This window comes from Chiroxiphia lanceolata, chromosome 2, assembly GCF_009829145.1.
Source record: "Chiroxiphia lanceolata isolate bChiLan1 chromosome 2, bChiLan1.pri, whole genome shotgun sequence".
NCBI classification, from domain to species: Eukaryota; Metazoa; Chordata; class Aves; order Passeriformes; family Pipridae; genus Chiroxiphia; species Chiroxiphia lanceolata.
In genome coordinates this window covers 18,577,555-18,598,668 of record NC_045638.1, presented here as the reverse complement: position 1 = coordinate 18,598,668, position 21,114 = coordinate 18,577,555, and the positions used below count along the sequence as shown (strand labels likewise).

Below are 21,114 nucleotides of genomic sequence, written 5' to 3'. Positions count from 1 at the left end.
TCTAATCACGAAAGTGGCTGTAGTAAATAAGACAGTATAGGGATTATGTTGAGGTCAGGAATTGGTCTCACAGGGAGACTACTGAGTACTTACAGAAGCAAAAGTCTTACAACAAGCAGTTATAGGTACAAAAAAAAATATAATGCTTAATAACAACCATTCATTTCTGTACTTTGTAAAAGCTTAGTATCATTCCATTTGGATGTAAGGTATGCATTTGTGACTTATGTTTCAATTCACTGTTTTGTTTCAATTGCTGATGTACTTCAAATATTATGTGGTCCTGTTAGCAGTTATTTAGAGTTCTGTAGAGTGACAGAACATACTGCATAACATGTGTGCAGAGTTCCAGATGTCCTTGAAAATGAGGAGCGAAAAATAGTGTTGTGGCAGATTGGTGGGACTGCTGAAAGCTATGCTTGTTAGAACAGACAGCAGAATGGGTAGGGGCAGAAGAAACTAGCCAGGGCAGCTGACAGCTCATGTCACAGCAAACTGTATCAATGCTTAGCATAAGACTGCTGCCAGAACCAGGCTGCTTCCTCCAACGGCCTCTCTGTACCTCGAATGGATCTTCCTTTAAGTCACGTGACAGGTTACCTAAACAGTAATAGAACCTTGTAGAAAGCATAAACAGGTGTTCCTTCATGCACAGAGAACTTGGAGCTACCTGGCCAAGGCCCTGGAGAGTTCTGTCACAAGACAGTGCTCCTCAACCACAAACGCTCTAATGATAAATGAAGTGTTAGGACATAATTCTCCCATTCCTGTGGTCAGTAACAGTCTGTTTTCATAAAGCCTAGATGGACCTGAGACTGCATTTCCCATCTACAATTTCTGTATTCAGGAGAAAGAGGGAAAGATACATCGAGGGCATAAGAACAGGCACCATTTGGCTAACTGCCTCCAGAGATCAGGCAAGAAAAAAAATGCTTTCATTTTACTTTATCCATTGCTGCAGTAGGACATTAAGTTATTAAAAAATGCACAGTTTCTGTAAGTGATGGAAACTGTTAGCACTAATCCTCCATTCTTGCCAAGCCGTTTTTTACTGCTGTGTATGTGATTGTTTAACTTAAGTACTTCTTCAGTGAGTCTTAACTGTTAGTATTTTTACAACCAGCTGGAAGAACCTACTGGGGAGGAGGCAGAAAACAACAGCTGCTCCTTATCATATGAGCAAGAATGCTTTACCTCAAGTGTGCTTCTCTTGAGTTCGTGTATATAGAAAAAAAATAAAAATAAGTTGACTTATATAAAATTACATGATATTACCAAAATACAGTTTGTATGAAATAACATTGCAAAGACAAGTATTCCCATCTTCACCTGCCACCCCACCAGGTAATGTTACTGTGGTTACCTAGTTTTCTTCTAAATCACTTCAAGTATACTCAACACACATACATAGTGCATCATTCTGTGTTTTATTTAAGGTAAATACTGCAATCTTTATATCATGTTCTTTTTTTCCTCATGGTATATTTTACAGTGACAGTGTAGCAGTAAGTGTAGAAATAATAACTGACTATACATTTATAGCACATGTATGTACTCCCTTTAATTATACAGACTATGCAATATGTACTTCTTAGAACACCATGCCCCTTCCTTAGGAAATTACTTTTCAGACATTTAAAAAAAAAGTACAAGAAGATAGCTTACACAGATTTATTGCAAAAAGGAACAGAATACTTAAAGGATTGTAAACCTAAACAAAATATTAGGTACATAAATGTCATATTAAAAATTACCGTTTTGGAATGATGGTAAGTTTTGCAAAAGGGTCCCCAACATGTTTTACAATGAAATAGGAGCCAGACAGGCCAAGTAATGCCTTTCTGAAACTTCAACAAATGGAGTTTCATGGTTCAAAGATCCTACTCTAAATATATTTGCAAAAAGAAAGTTTTCAGCACTTGAAAAATAATGGGAAGGAGTGTGTTTAAACATGTAAATTTAGTTTGGGGGGGTTTTGTGCGTGAATTAGAATTAATGTCAGGGCAGACATGGCTGTTCTGGTCTACTTCATTCACTTCATTGATGCAATACTGCAGCTAAACATATGGTAAATTGGAAATTATAAGCTTTTAAACTTTAAGTTTTTTTTCTCAAAGCTTCTTGAAATACTGGAGACAGCTTTTCTGTCTGTCCTGTTTTATTTTTATTGAGCACTTTATATACACACAATTACACATTAATAAATAGAGACCTGATTTACTATCACAAAGTTTGAGGTTAGTCTGGTTAGTCTGCAGAGTAAGTTTTCTAGCAAAGGAATGAAAGTAGCAAAGTTTATAACAAAATTAACCACACTGTTTTCCAGTCAAGAATTCTCATTTACTCATATTAATTCAGATAGCTGGAGACATCTTTTGCATGTAGATCTGATTTCCTCCTACCCTGTGTAAGAGGCTTACACTTTGCATATTGACACCCAAATGTCTTAGTTTGTACCTGTGCAGCCTCTGACATTTTAAAACAACTTCATACCACATAAAAGGAAACTTCTTAAGATAACATATTTTAACCAGAGAAGTTTGGCTGTTCTTACTTGTACCATCAAAAAGAAAAAGTTCCTTCAGCACCCAATTTGTCAGTCTTCAGAAGATGAATCTCAAACATGCAGGGAACTAACCAGAAGAATAACAGTTCAAACAGTCAGGAAAATATGGAAAAAACACTCACTCAGCAAATGTATTTATTCAGCTTAAAAGGTGTTTCTTCCCAAGGAACTGGACTTTCCTTTCAAAGGCAGTAGATCGAATAGGAGAATTGAGTTCATAAAATGGATTCATTGCAAACTGGGGAAAGAAGAAAAACTTATCAATAAACACAAATACAGCCCTGGAAAATGTCACTTAGGTGAAATCTACTACTAGCTTTTGGCCTATTTAGCGCCACGAAGAGCACAGAACTCCTAAACAGTCCTTTCTTTCCAGGCCCTTGCATTCTCCCCATATATGTGCAGAGCCATCTAGAACCAGCTCCTCAGAACAAATGCATCACACCACCAGTTGAAATTTCTCTTTTGGAAATTAGCATCATTTGAGTGCCTGCAGGAGGCTGAGATTGTGATGCTTCCCATGACACTTTGCCATTACCCCATCTAGTGGAAATACACTGGGATGTGAGAACAGGGCTAAGTGTTCTGAGAGCGAAGCACTGCCGCCAGGCTTTGTAGAACAGTCCTTTCCTTTTTAATCACCATTAATGACACAATATTGCCCCAAAATGCCTCAAAAGAAGTTGCCTCCCAACTTCTCTGTTGCCCAGAGAAGCTGTGGATGCCCCATACCTGGAACCGTTCAAGGTCAGGTTGTGTGGGGCTTTGAGCGACCTGGTCTTGTGGAAGGTGTCCCTGCCATGGCAGGGGGTTGGAACGAGATGATTTTTAAGGTCCCTTCCAACCCAAACCATTCTATTCTGTGAAAAAACCACTGGACTAAAATGAAGAGTAAATTCTAAAAGAGCACAGTTTATAACAATTTAGAAAAATCTACTCTGTTTAATGCAAAACAAAGGCTTTGTGTCACATGTTACCAACACTGGCTGATGTGGACAGGTTCTTCTCCAATTATACAGGCCCCCATGAGAAAACGTGCTAAAACACGTGTGCCTGACCATGTACAGCAGAACACGCTTAAAAGTACTGCAGCAAGACCATAAGACTTGGTTTCTTACCTTTATATACAACTCATATACATCATTAAAGAAGTTCTTAATTCCATCTTCTAGCCTTACATCATGAAGCATTATAAATCTCATATGTACAGCAATTAAGGAAAATAGAACTTTCAAGAAGAAAAGAGATATGTAACATATCCTGAGATAAGCATTTACACCTAATTCTGCATATATGTTTAGCTGTACATGAAATAGCAGTGACTCATAGGAGGAAGCATTTAAAGAAGTATATATTTCTGAATGTGGATGATGCTCTCTGAACCTTTGCCATAATACCCCTAAGGTTAAAATTACATTCAGTGTTATTTGCTGTGTATAACAAATGTTTCTCCACAAACACTGCCAGGACTACCTGTACATAAGATCAAGCCTTGACACTGCGTTTTCACGACTGGTGTGATTGACACCAAGCCTGTTCATCCCCACCTCTCCTCTCTAGCACAATCAAAGGGGTTGGAACAGAGAATCATATAAGCTTGCTTAGACCCTCTCATACTTCTTTCCTCTAGTCCATGTGAGCTCCACATTTCATTAGGCTATTTCAGCTCCTCCAGAAGTAAAAATCCACCTTTCCAATTGTTCCCAGTTTGAAACAGCCGCTGTGCCTCCCAACACAGTTCTTCCTGAAGCTGGTGACTCTCTCTAACAACAACAGTGAAAATCTGCTCCAAACTCATTTTATGTCTTTCTGGCAAAAGGCTTTTCCTACATAAATATAAGGAAAGAGAATAGGAAAGGATATGTCCAGCTGTGACAAAAGCAGAAACAAACCATTCGTTAAACTTGTCCACAGTCTTCAGATACATGTTGTTAGAAAGCCACATGTTCTCATCCACTAGGTCAAGAGCAGCATGGGCAATGAATTGGTTGAGATGACGATGATCATCCTAATGTATTCCCAGAAGACAGAGGATTAGTAATTCAGTGAAAAGAGTGAAATATAAACAATCATTTGCTCAAATTGCTAAACAACCAGTGCTCAAGTTACATAAAGATACATATACCCTGCTTTTCTGCCACATGTGCCATCCTGTAATTAAATTAAACGAGTATATATTGTCATGATTCAAGGAAGAAAAAGGGTCATCATAATATCACAAAAACACTGGTCATCACAAAACCAGTCTTGAGAGCAGCAGAACCAATAAAGCCTATATTTATCACTCAGGAATGAATTCAAGCATGAATTCTTTTGTTTACCAATGGGTAAACTCCCACTGCTAACTCATTCCACAAGAGAGGCCCTAGTATGTATTTTTCTCTTCCTTCGAGACACCTATTTTTGCTACATTTACACCAATGCAGCAGTTTTTGGACTGTAATGTTTCTGTCAAATTTGGCAGAAATTAAACAATAGATTACAATGTGTAAAATCAGGGGGACAGATGGGGAAAGCAGAGATGTACAGAGGACAGGTGTACTGATAACATCACCTAAAGGTTCTGTTCTTTTCATGTTATTTACTTAGAAACAGGATTGTTTTATTGTTTTGGAGGTCTTCTTTTTCCTAAAACCTAGTGCAGAAAAACATCCTGCAACTAGTATTAAATTTGTGCTTACAGAAGTAAATTGCACCTCTTCCTATAATAAACATCAGTGGCCTTCATGAGAATGATCAGTGTTTGGCCCTATCACTAAAGAGCTGTGTAGGCAAAGACCTAGAACACCAGAAGACATCTGCCAAGAAGAGATACAGAACAAAATGATACTGCAAGCTTTTATTAGATCGGAAAAATAAGTAGTCTTGCACTGTTTCTCATAATACAGGGATGTTGTTACTGCCATCGTCACCTCAGTTTTTCCCACAAATCAGGTATGGCTCAGACCATTAACAGCTTTGCAAGTTCCATTAAGCCACACTGAGGAAGAGACTAGGTAGCAAAGTTAAAGGGGCAAAAGCTTCTGCTGATTTACCACGTACATTATGCAAACCTCTTGCCTTAGGGGGCTGTGCAGTGCCACTGAATTCACAGCAGTGGCATGTCTCAGAAACAGGCGTAATAGTTGCCAAAACATATCAATGTCTACTCGTTCTCCTTCAGTGCACATCAAGTTTAGATTCTTAGGACCAAAATTAGTACTCCAAGCTCAGTCAGACAAGAAGCTTACCTGAGCCAAGTTATTTCCATTAGCAGAATGCAGAAAATGAATTTTTCCACAATGTGACATACCTTCCCACTAAGTCTAGTCTGAGTAGCCTTATTTATGATCTTTTATGGGACACTAGCTCAAAATACAGATGATGCCATGCAGTTCAAGTCAGTGACAGTACACAATTCCACTTTTGGATACGCTCACAGATTCACGTACTTTTATTCTGAAGTCTGTTTTTTCTTTCATGTAATATCACTATGCATAGATTTGTTCTTTTCCCATTGGAAACATTACTGATTGAGTAGTCTTACATTTCTGATGTTTTCCAAGTCTTTATTTATCAATACAAGTTTTAAGCTTTTCTGACTTAAAAGCAAGTATGACTAGTGAAGATGGTTAAAAAATATTTTATAGCATAAAAAATGAGCTTTCAAATTTATGTTCCTTACTTTACCTTATTACTGTATACAAATGCCTTAAAATTAAGTAGCATTAAATAATGAACAGCTATTATAAAACCTCTACACACTAAGAAAAATTACCAAAGCACAACTAGGATATATATTCTATAACATATAGCAGCAAATATTTAAGGAAGATGTGTTTTATGAAGAACTAGTATGATCTGACAAGGATTTTTAAGAGACTTCAGAACTCCAGAGTTCTACTCCCTATGACAAAGTTTCTGGTAAAAAAAAAACACAAACACAAAACCAAACAGAAAACAGTAGATACTACTTCTAATAACATGCTGGTTGTGTTTCTAATACACTATAAAACTATACAATAAAATGCACTGTAATTACATCATAGGAATGTCACAGGGAAAAAAACATACCTTAGACTCTACTTTTCCAGGAGGCAGAAATTCCATTTCAAATATGGGATTATCATGATGACCAACTATCACGAAGTAGAAACTTCCAGACATTCTTCAAAATAGTGCTCCTTACCAAAAAAAAAAACCAGACATGCTGATGACTCTGTATATTAGTCCGTGTAGAAATGATCCTAAAAATTAGCCAACATGCTTCCTGTTCGTATTTACCAGAGGCTGAAGAGAGATAAACACTTAGGTGTGCATATCAAGAGGATGGAGCCAGTAGTGCCAACTACCAGGACATGAGGCAACAGGCAGAAGTTGATGCACAGGAAGTTCCACCTGAACACCAGGAAGAACTTCTTTACTGTGTGGGTGACCGTGCACTGAACAGATTGCCCAGAGAGGTTGTGGAGTCTTCCTCACTGGAGATATTCAAGAATACTATGGATGCAAACCTGTGCCACATGCTCTGGGATGACCCCGCCTGATCAGGGAGATTGGACCAGATGATCCACTGTGGCCCCTTCCGACCTTCCCCGTTCTGTGATTGGGGGAGGGTGGAAAATATCCTTAGAAAGCTAAACATCTCCTGGAAGTGAACCTATTTACTGGTACCTACAAACGCCTCCTGCACCGCTCACTGATGATTTTACCCCCTGACAGCCCCCTCAGCCACCTGGACGCGGCGATCCCACGCAGTAACGCGGGGCACCGCCTCCGAGGAACCTCCTCGCCTGTCTCTCCCCGGACCCTGCTCACAGGCAGCAGGAAGGGGAAGGGTCGCCGTCCTCCCTCGCACACGGCGGCCGTGGGGCAATCCCGCGGCCCCATCCCCGGGCACTCCGCAGTTACCCGGGAGGGATGAGCCGTCCCGCCGCCCCCCAGGGGAAGGACCGCCCGGCCCCGCCGCTCACCCCTGGCCGCGATGATCCGTCCCTGCTGCCCGCGGCCGCCCGGAAGCGCCGCGCTCCGCCCGCCCCATCCGGCGCCTCCGTGACGGCACAGCCGCCGCCGGGGCCGCGCCGCGACCGGCGCCACAGCCCGGCCGTACCGGGACGAGCCGGGTGGTGCTCCCCGGCCCCGCTCCCCGGCCCCGCTCCCCGCGGGTAGGGGGAGGCTGCCTCGGGAAAGCCCGAGGGGGAGGCTGGGGCGGCGCTCGGCGTTTCGCTGGCCGTGGGTCGAGCTGGGAGTCAATAATGCCCCTTTTTCTTCCCCCCCGATGTTGTAGGGCAGGATGGCTTCGGCTGAAAGGGAGGCGCTGTCCCAAGAGGAGCTCCGGAAAAGACTGTATCAGACTTTTAAGAGCCGAGGCGTGCTGGACACACTTAAGGTGTGCTTTGTGTGCTACCTGTGATCCGCTGTACTGCTTTACACTGAGAGCAGTGAAAGCCACGCCGAATACAAATGTCTCACTCTCTTCGCTAATGTATTATTTTTTGTGTCACGGTTGCATACCTGCTTTTGAAAGCTTAAAACTCTGTTTCTGTCGTGATCTTTTAGTATGCTATAAACAATTTGTATAACTATATAATGAAAATGATTATTTTCTCCTTTTACAGGAGGGAGATTTTCTGATTTTAGGTTACTTTTTTTCTTTGCTTTAACTCATAGAATGCAAATATATAATGAAAAAAATGCCATTTAATTATTATTAGTGCCTCTAGGCTTGTTTGATTAGTACCCTTTTGCTTTCCTACAAAATCATTGATATTAAAGATATTGAATTTTCTGTTTATTTTCTCATCTCCGTTTCTGATGGCATCAGCAGCTTCTTGATATGAGACTCGAAAGGGGACTAGTAAGGGTTCCAGGTACACCTGCAATTGAGGCCACATCAGGCAGGCTTTAAACCAGAGGGAAGGAGAACAGGGAAGCAGTGATTGGAAAATTAAGCTGGGGGGTAGGAGAGTGGTGTTTGTGTGAGCTCTTGACTGAGAACAATACTTCTTTTCAGTCCTACGTAGATCTTGAGGGAAAGTCAGGGATCACTGTATCCACAGTTAAGAGTGTTTTGAAGAAAGGCATGGTGTCCCAAGTGCACTTCCAGATTTTGCCAAAATTTCTCTGCCCTGTTCTGTTATGTAGGTTGTACAGGTAAAATGAGACTCACCCTGGATTTTGAAAAATTAAAACTCTCATTGAGTAACATGTAAACTGAGAATACAGTGTTTTTTCTGTATCAGACACAGCTCCGAAACCAGCTCATCCATGAACTAATGCACCCAATTTTGAGTGGAGAACTTCAACCACAGACGGTTCCAAGCGATGACAGTTCACTTTTGATCACAGCTTCCAACAGTCTGGTTGCAGATCATCTACAGAGATGTGGCTACGAATATTCGCTTTCAGTTTTCTTTCCAGAAAGTGGATTGGAGAAGAAGAAGGTAGGTTCAGTAATTTGCCTCTTCCATGATGTCTAAGCTTTACTTCCTGGGGGTTGTCATATTCCAACAACTGAAAAAAATTTTGTGATAGGGAAGTACAAACACAAGTACAGCTTCTGATGATCTCCATAAAACATTTCATTATTCAGGGCCATTTTCATGAATACTTTAAACTGACAATAAGGTAACAATGCTGTTCTGGAAAGATGTAGCCACAGTCTGGCTGTGTGGCAGAGTGTTTGGGGAACTGATCCTGGTAAAAGCATGTTTGGCCATTCAATGCCCTGAAACTGTGGTTCCTGGTCAGTTGAAGCTGTTCTAACTACAAAGTGTGGCTGAAAAGGGCAGTCCTTGCCTTTTCTTTGTTTCTTCTCTGTAAGTCTGTGGTAGGGTGAAGTTGTTTCTAACTGAAAATTAATTTCTTGACCTGGTGAATAGTTAGTTGTCATTTAGGTCAGTGAACTCATCTGACTTGTATGGTAAATGAAGAAAAGAGGCAAGGAAAGTAGCAAGGGCATGTACCTAGGGTGAGGAGGAAACAAAACTATCTGTTTTTAGAGTTTCAGCTGATCATAAAGCTACTTACTGGCTGCTGTATGTCTTAAGTAGGGGCGATACGTAAATGTAGTACTAGAACAGCAGCCTCTGAATGATTTTACAACACGATGAATAGATCTTAAAATGGAAAACATTGTACAACTGTAAAATAGGGCCTGTTACATATTTGAAATTATTTTCAATCAGTTAACCTTTTCTCACTGATCTTTCTTTTCCCCAAAGCCGTGGACTATGCAAGACCTTCTTCACTTAATGAGGATCAGTCCAAAGTCCAGTCTTTACGAATCACTGGTAAAGTTATTTTGATTTTGAAAATAAACTTAAATTACAGCAGTGATGAAAATAGACTGGCTAAAACTTCTTTTCTTTCTTACAGACTTCAGGAACCCAGAAGGAAAATAAAGGTACAAGATGTTTGTATATGATGCAGACAAGGATAATTGTGTTAGCTTCATTTTTGTTAAGATGTGAGCAATAAAAATTCAGATTCCTTGAGTGTATGTTGGTATGGAATAATATGGATTAAGTTGGATTTTGAAGCTTGCAGTACACTAGGGTGATGAATGTTATATTTCAGGATTATCTGACTCCTATTTGTGGTGTGGATTAGGTGTTAACATTCACTTATGAAATAAATGACTTGAACATTAGAAACATGAGAAAAATCTGTAATCAGGTATTAAATATAATGCTCTTTGGAAGCTTTTCACACTCCCTTTGACAAACTCAGATTTTGGGTTGTGCTTATAATACTGCATTAGCTTGCAGAATGTACTTCAAAACTAGTTACAGGTTTAATTTACTTTCCATTGTTTTGAATAAGAAATAATTCTTATGTCTTATGATGAAACCTAGCTATACTGTATAACCTAAAGTAGCTTCATAATTAAGTAGTAATAATCTTCACTCTCAACTGACCTTGGGAGTGAAAGAGACAGAGACATGGATGGGAGGAAAAGTTACAAAAGGACAGCTTTTGCTGAATGAGATGGACTGGATCGTGCTTATAACAAAACCACAGTAGTTTACTTAAATACTTTTCTTTCTATAAATCAAATAGGTTTTCTTGTAAATTGAAAATTACTTTGTTAATTACAGGCTCAAATTCAGTTTTGTTATGAAATGAGAACTAATTGATCTATTGGATCTTGCCAGGTTTTCTTATGCAGATTTTAATCGGACTTACAGAGCATCATCTAAATAAGGAAACTCATAACACAGAGACTCAGACAACCTCAGTGCCTCCTTATAGAGAATCTCTTGGTAAGTGCAGCCTGTGCAAGCAAGTCTCCCCACATACTTTCATATTGGTAAATGGTGTGGATTTATGCATTGTATGAATGATATGCTTTCATTACTTATTCAAAAGTAGCCTAAAGTAATAATAAGTGAAGATCATGTCTATCACTAGTACATGGAATTTCTAAATTTTCTTTAAAAAGGCAAGAGTCTTTTTAAGTTTTGTGTTTTGTTTTGTTTTGGTTTTTTTTGCTCAGGTGTTTTCTTGGACATTTAGTTATGACAGATGGACTGTAAATGTTATGTGTTGAAATATGTTCTAGAAAACATAATTGTAAATGCGTGCCTTACTTCTCCTTCTATGAGTGTTTCAGTGCAAGTTACACATAGATTGGGAGTTCTTGAATTATAATATGAATGCTGTTTTTAGTATATTATTACAAAAAAGCTAAAAATTCTAGTCCACCCATGGAAAAGAGGATGAATGACTATGTAATACCACAAATAGTGCCTAAACAGCTAAGTGCCTCCTCCTAGATATGTGTTGTGTGGCATAAAGCAGATCAATGGCATTCTGCCTCTGCTTTTGTAGCACACAAGTGTTTCTAGGACAGTGCTACTTAGATAAGCTGAGGAACATCCTGCAGAGAGAGAGGTTCCTACAGTTTTTGGTAAGATAACTGTGGTGACTTTTTTTAAATTATGGTGGATATGTTGCCTTTTTTATAGCTGAGAAGCTTCAGCTGATTGATGAGCAGTTTGCAGACTCTTATCCCCAGCATCAGAAATACGAATCTTTAGAAGTAAAACTTCATGAGTATAGAAAAGAAATAGAGAAGCAGCTTCAAGCAGAAATGCATCAAAAGGTATAACTCTGGTCAATGAATTTGAGGGAGACATTTGTTAATTTTGACTTTGCACATTGCAAACGTTTAATGCTTAAAGTAAACTGAAATTAAAGATCTAATAGTTACAGCAAGCACAAAAGGTTAAGTTAATCAAATATCAATTGTTAATTTGATGATATAACATATATTTGCAATCCCCCTTTTTTGTTACATGTGCATAGAATGTTAAGCTTTTTATTCTGATGTTGATTTGTAACAAAACATTTACTTACTCTGGTTGTTTTAATTTGGTAAATTTTATTTGCTCTTTGATTATTTTGTTTTATGGAGAAATGTTTACTCTGCTTAGTCATGTTAATTATTTTCCTTACCAGTTATGATTTTAAAGCTTGGATTTCAGTAAATGCATAGCAACTGAGAGCTGTGATTTGCTGCTCTGTAGCTTGGCAGATAGTTACTTTTTAATACTGGTGAGAATTTGCATAGTATTTCAAAGCATTGCACAGAAACACTAAAGTCATAACAGACAATATTATTAATTATTTCTGTGGGGTTTTTTCTTCCTCTAATTGAAGACAGCTCTTTTAGAGAGTTTTCCTTCATTTTGGGAATAAAATTAGAATTTTGTCATGTAATCCTTCAATGATCCCTGTGTCTGAAAAATGTAGCAGAAGAAATATACTGCAATTCATTTAAATGCATCTTTTTCTTTTCCATAAATTTCTGTCAAAATCAACTGTTTATTTAGATAGAAAAGATTAACTGTAGTTCATTTAAACAATTTTTTCATTAGTTCCTGTCAAGATCAGTAGTTTATTGGGATATAAAAATATAATCTAATAATCAGAATTCTTAGACACACTTTTAAAGGCACTCAGCTGCATATAAGCTGTTTGAGGAAATCAATGTAGTCATATTTATTCACCTAGACAAGTAGAAGGATGCAGAATTAAAACTGCCAATGTATTTTACCTTTATTTTTCATTTAGTCTTTATTCCCTAACTCTCTCTGTCTGTGTCAAATTATCATGTAAAACATGATAATTTGTGTATTGTTAAGTTTGTATCAGTTTAAGCAAACCAATTGTAAGAAAGGAGATTGAAATCTTAACCAGGTATAAATCTCTTCTAAATTCAATTGACTTTACTTGAATTCCTAACAATGTGGGGTGAATTACTGTGAGTAATTCTAATTGACTTTGTCTGTATACAAGTGGTGCTGTACTGTCTCACTGTTTCTTAATTTTTCATAAAATTTATGCCCATAGACCCAAATTCCTAGATTAGACATTGCTGCTGTGCTTTTTCCCCTCTTTAATCTTTTCTCCAGTCTCACGATTTTTCTGTCATTCTCTTTTTATTCTTTTGCTCATTTTTTCCTTACATTTTCTTATCTTGTATGCTTGCTTTCCCTTGTCATCCAAATTTTTATTGTAATTCTTTATAATCCTATTTGTTCTTGCATACATTGTATTTCACACACTGTATGGAGTCATGTTCCCTATAATTCTTCTGTGCAGTTGCAAGATTCATACCTTCCTGTTTGTGTGCATTTACTTTTATTTTCAATTGTGCTTAGAAGTCAGTGAATCAGGACTGTAACCTGATTGTGGAATCTCTCTTTATGTGGAGTTACATGTTCTGCATTTTTTATGCCATCCAGATGAATTTCTGTGGTTGCTGAGCAATGCAGGATCGGTTTGCTTCTACCATTTCTTAAATCACTAGTCAAAAGTGGTTCTTTGGGAAAGGGGCAAGAATAGAGACAGTGTCAGAAGAGGAATTACAGAGTGTGACCTTTCCTTAATTCCAAGCAGAATATCATATCTGCAGTGTGTTTTTCTTTATAGGTCTATATTTTGCTCTTGTCTAAAGCTAATAGTTTTCTGTAAGATCTGCTTTGGGGTGCTGGATGAACACAAGAAAACTATGTGAGATGTGCAGGTAGTATGTCCTGCTAAAATACTTTTATCACAGTAATTAATTTTTATCAAATTATCATTTCCTAACTAGATTTTCTAGGTGAAATTTAGAATTGTCTTAGAGAGGATTGTCTTTGTCAATTCTAAAATGGCCCTGCTTAGCCCTCTCTTTCCTCCTTTATGTAAAAGCTGGAACATTTTAAAGAAGTTGAAGTAGCAAAGATTAAAATGGAGGAGAAAGTGCAGACCCAGAAAGAAATCTCTGAGCTGCGTCATGAGTTAGAGAAGACACATCAAGCAAAGTCTGAAGCCTTGATTTCTCGTGAAAAGAATGCTATTGAGAGGCTTCAAAAGCAACAAGAGGTAAAGTTCCAAGTATTTTTTTCTTAATCGTGATTCAGTGAGTTGGTGAAACTGTTCTTTAGTCTTTGGGAGATTTACCTTCAGATCTTACTTGACTTATTAGGGAAAACTTTGAATTTACTTTTGTTCTCATAAATAGGGGAGTTAATTTAGCAACTGCAAGAACGAATATGGTTAAATACCTAAGTAGAGGTGGCTAGAAAAGGAACAGTTCTGGAAGCTGGGACTGAAGGATCTAAATGTAATAAAGACTTTAGAGTCTGTTTTAGTAGTTTTACTGAATTCAGATCATTGATTTTATTTTTTTTTCATGGAAAATTGAACATAGATTTTAGTTAAAATCTAGGTTCTTTTAACTGCTGAGAAGGACTTAAAGGGAATACATAGCCTGTAGGGTACAGGTAGACCGTTTCTGTTTGTCTTTATATGTTGAATGTTTTGAATAGCCACTGTCTTTACTGTATGCTGGCATCTCCGTTTGTTTCTTTGAACACTTCTGTGTTGATGAGTTACTCCTTTGGGCTGTTAATTCTTGGTGTTTTGCCAGGGTAGTAACTGTTACTACAGCACACAGTAATTTGTATGTAGTTCTCAATTGCTTATCTCAGTCTCTATTAACTCAGTCTTTGAGAGAATAGTTTGTTTGCTCTCCTGTTGCCTGTTTGCCTGGTTACCCCCCTGCTGTCTGCAGTAGACCTTCATATCCAAATAACAGTCATCCACAAATGCTTACCATATTTTTACTTTGTTGTAGTGGTTTTATGGTTTTGTTTGTGTGTTGTTTTTTTTCCCTGAGAACATGTGGTATTGGTTAACGAAGAAGTCATACAGGTTTCTGAATAGATTTTTGTATTATTATATTATTAAACAATTTGTCACTATGCCATGAATTTATTTCATGGTTATGTCCTTAGAAGCTTACAAGAAAACCATCTATTTTATGCTATCAATCTTCTTTTGTGGGTGTGAAATTAATTCAATAATTAAAAAAACCCGCAACAAATTACTAGATCAACATAGCTGTCAAGTATTGTGTATGAATATTTAATTTCTCTTGTCAGCTTCTGAACTCACTGAGAACTGTATGTTTCATATACATAGGAATTCTTTTAGCAGAATCCAGGTATATTTACATTAAAGATGTCAGATGATTTAAGCCTTCACTGTGATGACTTGGAAATGTGGCTTGAGAAACTGCTCTCTTTTTTGTGCCAGGAGCAGCAGCTGAATCTTTCAGCACTGTCAAATGCACAGAGCTTTCAAACTTGATATAAGCACCTGTATGGCAAAATCATTTTCTTCTTAGACATTTATTACTTCTTTGGAGAGAAATAATGTCTTTTGTGCTTATGGATGAGAAAAACCATTTTTATTAATAAGAAGATAGGTGACTTTTGGTATTAACATGTTCATCACTTACAGAATCCCTTTTACAATTTGTTTGAGTTCTGTAAGTTAAACTGCAAAAACTGAAAGGCTGTTGGTTTGCTCAGTTTCAGTTTTAAATCGTGTTTCATCAGGGAGTTTGTTTTTTTCAATTATGTCTTGTGAAAACATACAAAACTATTTTTTATTTTAAAAAGTCAAGTGTTTGAACATATTTATTCTGTAATTTTTGCTTTTACGTAAGTTTTAATCAGTGCTATTTCTTAAAGGAGAAGTGTTTACAGGTAGCTAATACTGACTCCATTTAAAACATTTTTACTCAGAGTAAAAGTAGAAAGGGAACACAAAAAGATACATACATACAATTGATTCTGGATGTTATTTCAAATTATTACTCTATAATTAATATTTATGGGAGTAAGATCAGTTCCAGAAGAAGATCCTTGTAAATTGAATGTGTTAAACAGTGAATACACGTATAAAGTGTGAAGTAAAACTAGGGATAATATTTTGTGATTCAGATAGAAGCAAAGGAAGTGTATGCTCAGAGACAAAGTCTACTGAGAGATATCGAAGCCGTAAGGACCAGGGAGGCGGAACTGAAGGAAAGGATGGAGGCCTTTGAACTGTAAGTTGCTGAAGGATGTATGTAAATGATGCTGCTGTCCTTTTTCTGAAAACTGTGCTTCAGGATGTTTCTGCTACTATGACATTGAAGTAGATTATATATCCCAGCAGTTACATTTTACATTTTGAGCAGTGTTGTATACTGTCTCTTTTAGCAGGATACCCCACACAAAGGTTGGGTTTGTTTTTTTTCTATTCCGCTTCATCCAACCAAAATGATTCAGCATTGCTTTGGGGGCAAGGAACCAGATGTTTGCTTTGAAGTGCTTAAATTAAGAAAAAAAACAAACCCCCAAACAAAGAACACAGTATGTAACCCTAACGCTCATGAGTCACATATATGATATTTTGCCTTGTTAGTCCTATGTTTTGGAGTTGGGTTTTTTTAATTTGTCCTTAATAAGATCAGTTTTCTTTAGTTAAATAAAAAAAATAACTAAACCTTTTTTGATCAAATTTTCAATACTACTTAATGTTTGTGAGCAAAACGAGTATCCCGCTAATAAAAACTTGGGTTTTTTTATCAACCCAGCAGAGGGTGCTGATAGAATAGCCTGCTCATCACTCTCTCCTCTGAAGTGTTCCTGGTGTGGCAAACTGAGCCAGGGTTAACCCAGAAGAACTGCATAATTGATTAGTACTGGATTTTAAATAAGGCAGTTTAGTTTGTGTCACATGTCCTTGTTCTTAATGAACTACAGTGACAGATTCTGATGATAATTTCAACTTGCTACAGTATTCCAAGTAAGCACATTACCCTTTGATGTCTATGAATGTTGTTGTAGAAAAGAAAACAAAAAGTTTTGACTTTATAACTGGTCATTATATTATATTATATTGCATTCTATTCTATTCTATTCTATTGCATTCTATTCTATTCTATTCTATTCTATTCTGTTCTATTCTATTCTATTACTGGTCTGTATATTTTGGATATTTCAGCACTCAGAAACTTCAGGAAGAGAAAAATAAAGCTATTGATGATGCACTTCGGCGTCGAGAGGTTGCTGTGAAGAACATAGAGGAAACATATGACCAGAGACTGAAGACAGAACTCTTAAAGTAAATTTTTCTTTTTTCTCTAGTAGAACACATACTACTTCCTTAGAAAACAGAATATTAAATTGTATAGGATTTCTTTTGAAAAGTGTAACAGAGCAAGGACTTTGAAAATGTACACTTATGTTTTTGTTTTAGTGAGCTTGAATTCTTATCATTATTGCTTAGCTCTTTGCTAGTAAGAGAAAACATACTGTCACCTTCAGAAAAAGCTTGCTGTAGAAAAAAATTCTCTTTTGATTTTAGATTACATTATTGTTGTAGTTTAAATTCTGTATTCATTTAAATTCTGGAAAAGAGAGGTGATATTACTCATATGTTTAGAGAAGGGAATCTGAAGCAGTATTAGTGACTTCCTTTGACCACAGTTAAAAGAACTGACCATTTTATGAATGTGGAGGAGGCACAAAGGGGAAATTAACATGAAAGAGATGTGACATGTTTCTTGGAAACAGGGTGAGAAACACACTAGTCCATTGTACAGACTGACTTGCTCTTACCTTCTTCATCCCTTCCCATTTTTGGAGAGGGATTCTCTCATATAGATCACCTTCTTTTATTTGGTACCATCTGCTTGAACATAGTTTCAAAGAATTGAGGCAGAATAGCCCTATGAGGTAGTATAAATGGAGAAAATTAATTGACTGAGGAGCTGTATTTCTGAAGAGGAGATGGATGAGTTACAGTGAATGCCAGGTTGATTATGAGCCAGCAGCGTGCTCTGGCAAATGAGGCAAACAGCATGATGGTAAGATTAGTAGCAGCATGGCCATCAGACTCAGGGAACTTATTGGCTCCTTCAGGTATTGGGGAAGGCTGTTCTAGGAATATCATGCCCAGGTTTTCGCTCCCCAATTCAAAAAAGTCATGATGAAACTGGAGGTGGCCTAGTAAAGACCAGCAGGATAGTTACTGGATTCTCAAATGTGACCTCTGAGTTCATATGGCAGGGCTATAAATTGTGACTGGGGAGATTTAGCTTGGACATAGGGAAGAAATTTTGAATGGGAGAGTAGTGCAGCATTGGCACAGATCATCCAGAGAGGTGGTGGAACATACATCCTTTGAGGTTTTTCAAGACTTGGCTAGGAAGAGCCACAGATGACCTGCTGTAGAGTTGGCAGTAGTCTTGCTTTTCAAGCAGGTGGTTGAATGAGGTGATTGGCAGGGCCCTTTCCAACCATTTTGGTGGCTCTGCAATAGTTAATTTTGTCAATAAATAATTGTGTGATTATAGTTTAGTTTGGGAAAGACTGGAGTTTATGCAAGTACCTGGGCATGCGTGTACACATATACTTTGGGAATACATAATTCTTTTTGCTTCTAGATATCAGCTTGAATTAAAAGAAGAATACATAGCCAGAACCAATAAAGTTACTGAAGATGAGAAAAAAAATAAAGGTAACCATCTGTCTGAGATTGATAAAGTACCTGTTTATCTCTAGAGCTTTTACTAGCAAATATCAAACCACTATTGTTACTGAACAGTCACAGCGTTCAGTAACAGTGGTATAAGTGACAGAAAAACCATCACAACAGATTTTAAAAAGATGTAGCAGGATTCAGTGACAAGTCAGCCACTCCTTGCTGTTCAGAACACAGTGGGAACTGTAAGCTGCCACTTTGCACAGAGGCTGCAAGGCATTCCTGGTTTTCAGTTTCCCCTTTCCTTCTGAAGTCCTGCTACCTCACCCTCTTTAACTGAACTCTGGTGCCATACCCTTGAATGGTTACCAGTTTCTGCATTTATTGTGCACAAGATGCTTAAGTGGAGCTTGAGGAAGAGAGCTGGAACAGATAACATGTTTAGACTTTCAGGTATATCTGTAAGAAATGATATATCGCACACATATGAATTCAATTTACTTCATTCTAGAAATGTATATACATATGTATACATATACACACAGTGTGATTTACTTAATTTTGAAGGAATGTGTATGACATTCAGTCATTTTTATGTCTTGAATTAAATTGAATGTTGGGCTTAGAAGCTTAAAACTGTTTTTTGCTGATACAGTTTTTTACTGTAATACTCTACTAATTTTAATTCAACATTTGTAATCCTCCCTGCAGAGAAAGCCATGCTTTTGCATGAAGAAGCCATTGCTGTTAATTCGAAAAAGGAGGAACTCAAGCAAGCTGTATCACGCACGAAAGAGCTTGAGGTAATTGTAAATATGAATTTAAAAAAGCTGTATTCTAGTTGGTGCAGTTAAGGTACATTAATAAAAAAGAAAATAGGAACTAAAAATAATTGTTAAGCAGTACAGAGGTTCATAAGCTCCTAAACTGTTTTTTATTTGCAGCTGGATTTGGAGTCAGTGAAGGCTCAGGTTCTGTTGGCAAATAAACAGAATCAGTTGTTGACAGAGAAACTGAAAGAGTTATCAGACTATCCTTTGCTAAAGGAGGAGAAATTGGAGCTCCAAGTGCAGAATAAACTACTTAGGCAACAGTTGGATGAGGCTCGCAGTGAGAACCAGCATCTCCGAGACAGTCAGTGTGAAAGATTTAGTAATTCTCTTGTTTATCTTTCTCTACAATTATTTGTTTAGAAATAGATTTTCATTAAAATACTTTCTCTGTATTATGTTTACTTGTAGTTTGCATGAAACCCAAGCTAATGTTTGCATAAAATTAAACAGTCCTTGACATAAGTTTATTTTCTTTTATATGTCTGTATGGTAGAAATCCTGAATTAAGTGGTAGTTATAATATGGAGGATATTCCTTTCACACTTTGAAAAAAGAACATGGCATTATTAAGTGCTTGCCTAACTACAGTTATAAATACCAAATATTTTTAATGTGTGTTTGAGATTATGGGGGAGTAGAGATGTATGACTACCCCAACAAAAATTTCAGTCCTTTGTAAAAGGAAGAAAAAAAATCCCCAAGTAGTTTATTCAGGCAAAGCCTTGTTATGTTCATAAAAACAAATCAGCTTTATGTTTTCAAGGGGTATCATGTAGAAAAGTGCACAGTGCACACTCGTCTGAGTGTCTCGTATTTCTCTTTCTGGGTAGAGCTGTCCCAGCCCTCGGCAGAGTACTTGGCCTGCCAAGTGGAGCTGAGGAGAGTGGAGCACTCTAGGAAGCTGGTGCTGGATGAATTTGAGAGTCGTAAGCAGATTTTGGAAAAGCAGCTACAAAGTAAGGTAAATTATTGTTTCTAAATTATTTGAATCCTTTCTTCTTCCTGTCATCTTTTTCACATTCATCCATCTGCCTGTGCAGGCTGTTTGGCGTGTAGTTAGAAGGATTGTTTGTACAGTGCTTATTTTTATGTAAACAGCTCTAAAGAAAACAAAACACATACCACACAAAAAAACTACCAAAAAATACAACCAACCCAATATATCCAAAGTAAATCTGTCCAAGTCAACAAGTTGTCAGTACTGACTCTCGGTAGGATATTATGTGATAATGGTTTGACTGGACCTGAAAAACATTTAGAAAGCAAGTATTCAGCTTGTTGAAATTATTCTCTTTTTTTAATTATGCTGGGTTTTGTTTTTCTCTTGATCTCCTGTAGGTTGAGCGTTGTGCCCAGCTAGAGACCCAACTGTTAGAGTCCGAAGCTACTGTCAGAAAATTAAACATGCAGGTTGAAGAACTGAAACTGCAAGTGAAACAAACACAGGCAGGTTTGTATCTTACACCACAGCAGTCCTTTCTGAAGGACAAGTGTAAGAATTTCCAGAAGCTTAGAAAAGCTGCAGTTGCATAGAACTAATATACCACCAGGGAGTAGATTTAAAGTTTAAAATCAAAATCTATTTAAAAGCCCAGTTTAAAAAGCAAACTCATTAAAACTTCCTTTCAGAAAAAAATATACAGGAGGAAGGGAAAACTTTCCTCCCTGAACAGTTGCATATTTTTATTGTCTGTTTTTCCTCAGTATGAAGGCAATAATGTTTGTTGATAATGTAAACAGCATTTTCCAGCAGGCGAGTTGTGTTTTAATGCATTTTGATTCCTGAATGTTCATAATAAGAATAATCAATTTGAAATTGTATTACATACCTCAGAAATTTAAGTCGGACTCATTGACAGAATTTGTCAAGGCTAATAACTTTTGCCTAACTTAACTTGTCTTGTATGGGCATTAGAAACAGAGGCA

At 37.4% G+C, this 21,114-nt stretch overlaps 2 protein-coding genes across 7 annotated transcripts in view; one reads left to right on the top strand and one right to left on the bottom strand.

Moving 5' to 3' along the window:
• Nucleotides 1–1,406: 1,406 nt before the first annotated feature.
• On the bottom strand, nucleotides 1,407–7,584 carry TRAPPC2 (trafficking protein particle complex 2). Of its 4 annotated transcripts, none has more exons than XM_032679397.1 (5): nucleotides 7,519–7,584; nucleotides 6,620–6,729; nucleotides 4,430–4,574; nucleotides 3,685–3,770; nucleotides 1,407–2,804 (listed from the first exon to the last, which is right to left on the bottom strand). In XM_032679397.1, exons 2-5 carry the CDS (start codon nucleotides 6,710–6,712, stop codon nucleotides 2,706–2,708), a joined length of 423 nt encoding a protein of 140 aa, XP_032535288.1. In that variant the 5' UTR covers nucleotides 6,713–6,729; nucleotides 7,519–7,584; the 3' UTR covers nucleotides 1,407–2,705. The 4 variants fall into 4 exon arrangements, with proteins under 4 accessions (XP_032535288.1, XP_032535292.1, XP_032535291.1 ...); XM_032679401.1 differs by lacking the exon at nucleotides 7,519–7,584 and adding an exon at nucleotides 7,364–7,383; XM_032679400.1 differs by lacking the exon at nucleotides 7,519–7,584 and adding an exon at nucleotides 7,281–7,299.
• Nucleotides 7,585–7,612: 28 nt separating this feature from the next.
• Nucleotides 7,613–21,114, top strand: part of OFD1 (OFD1 centriole and centriolar satellite protein) — a 30,291-nt gene continuing 16,789 nt past the window's right edge. Inside the window, exons 1-15 of one of the 3 annotated variants that reach the window (XM_032679380.1) lie at nucleotides 7,613–7,692; nucleotides 7,828–7,934; nucleotides 8,788–8,988; nucleotides 9,769–9,837; nucleotides 9,923–9,950; nucleotides 10,702–10,809; nucleotides 11,515–11,651; nucleotides 13,745–13,918; nucleotides 15,826–15,932; nucleotides 16,874–16,993; nucleotides 18,318–18,391; nucleotides 19,067–19,158; nucleotides 19,300–19,489; nucleotides 20,019–20,149; nucleotides 20,527–20,638. In XM_032679380.1, coding sequence (XP_032535271.1) covers nucleotides 7,839–7,934; nucleotides 8,788–8,988; nucleotides 9,769–9,837; nucleotides 9,923–9,950; nucleotides 10,702–10,809; nucleotides 11,515–11,651; nucleotides 13,745–13,918; nucleotides 15,826–15,932; nucleotides 16,874–16,993; nucleotides 18,318–18,391; nucleotides 19,067–19,158; nucleotides 19,300–19,489; nucleotides 20,019–20,149; nucleotides 20,527–20,638 — 1,639 coding nt within the window. In that variant the 5' untranslated portion in view covers nucleotides 7,613–7,692; nucleotides 7,828–7,838. Of the gene's footprint in view, nucleotides 7,935–8,787; nucleotides 8,989–9,768; nucleotides 9,838–9,922; nucleotides 9,951–10,701; nucleotides 10,810–11,514; nucleotides 11,652–13,744; nucleotides 13,919–15,825; nucleotides 15,933–16,873; nucleotides 16,994–18,317; nucleotides 18,392–19,066; nucleotides 19,159–19,299; nucleotides 19,490–20,018; nucleotides 20,150–20,526; nucleotides 20,639–21,114 lie in introns of all 3 variants that reach the window. The other 2 variants (XM_032679381.1, XM_032679382.1) reach the window with 2 other exon arrangements.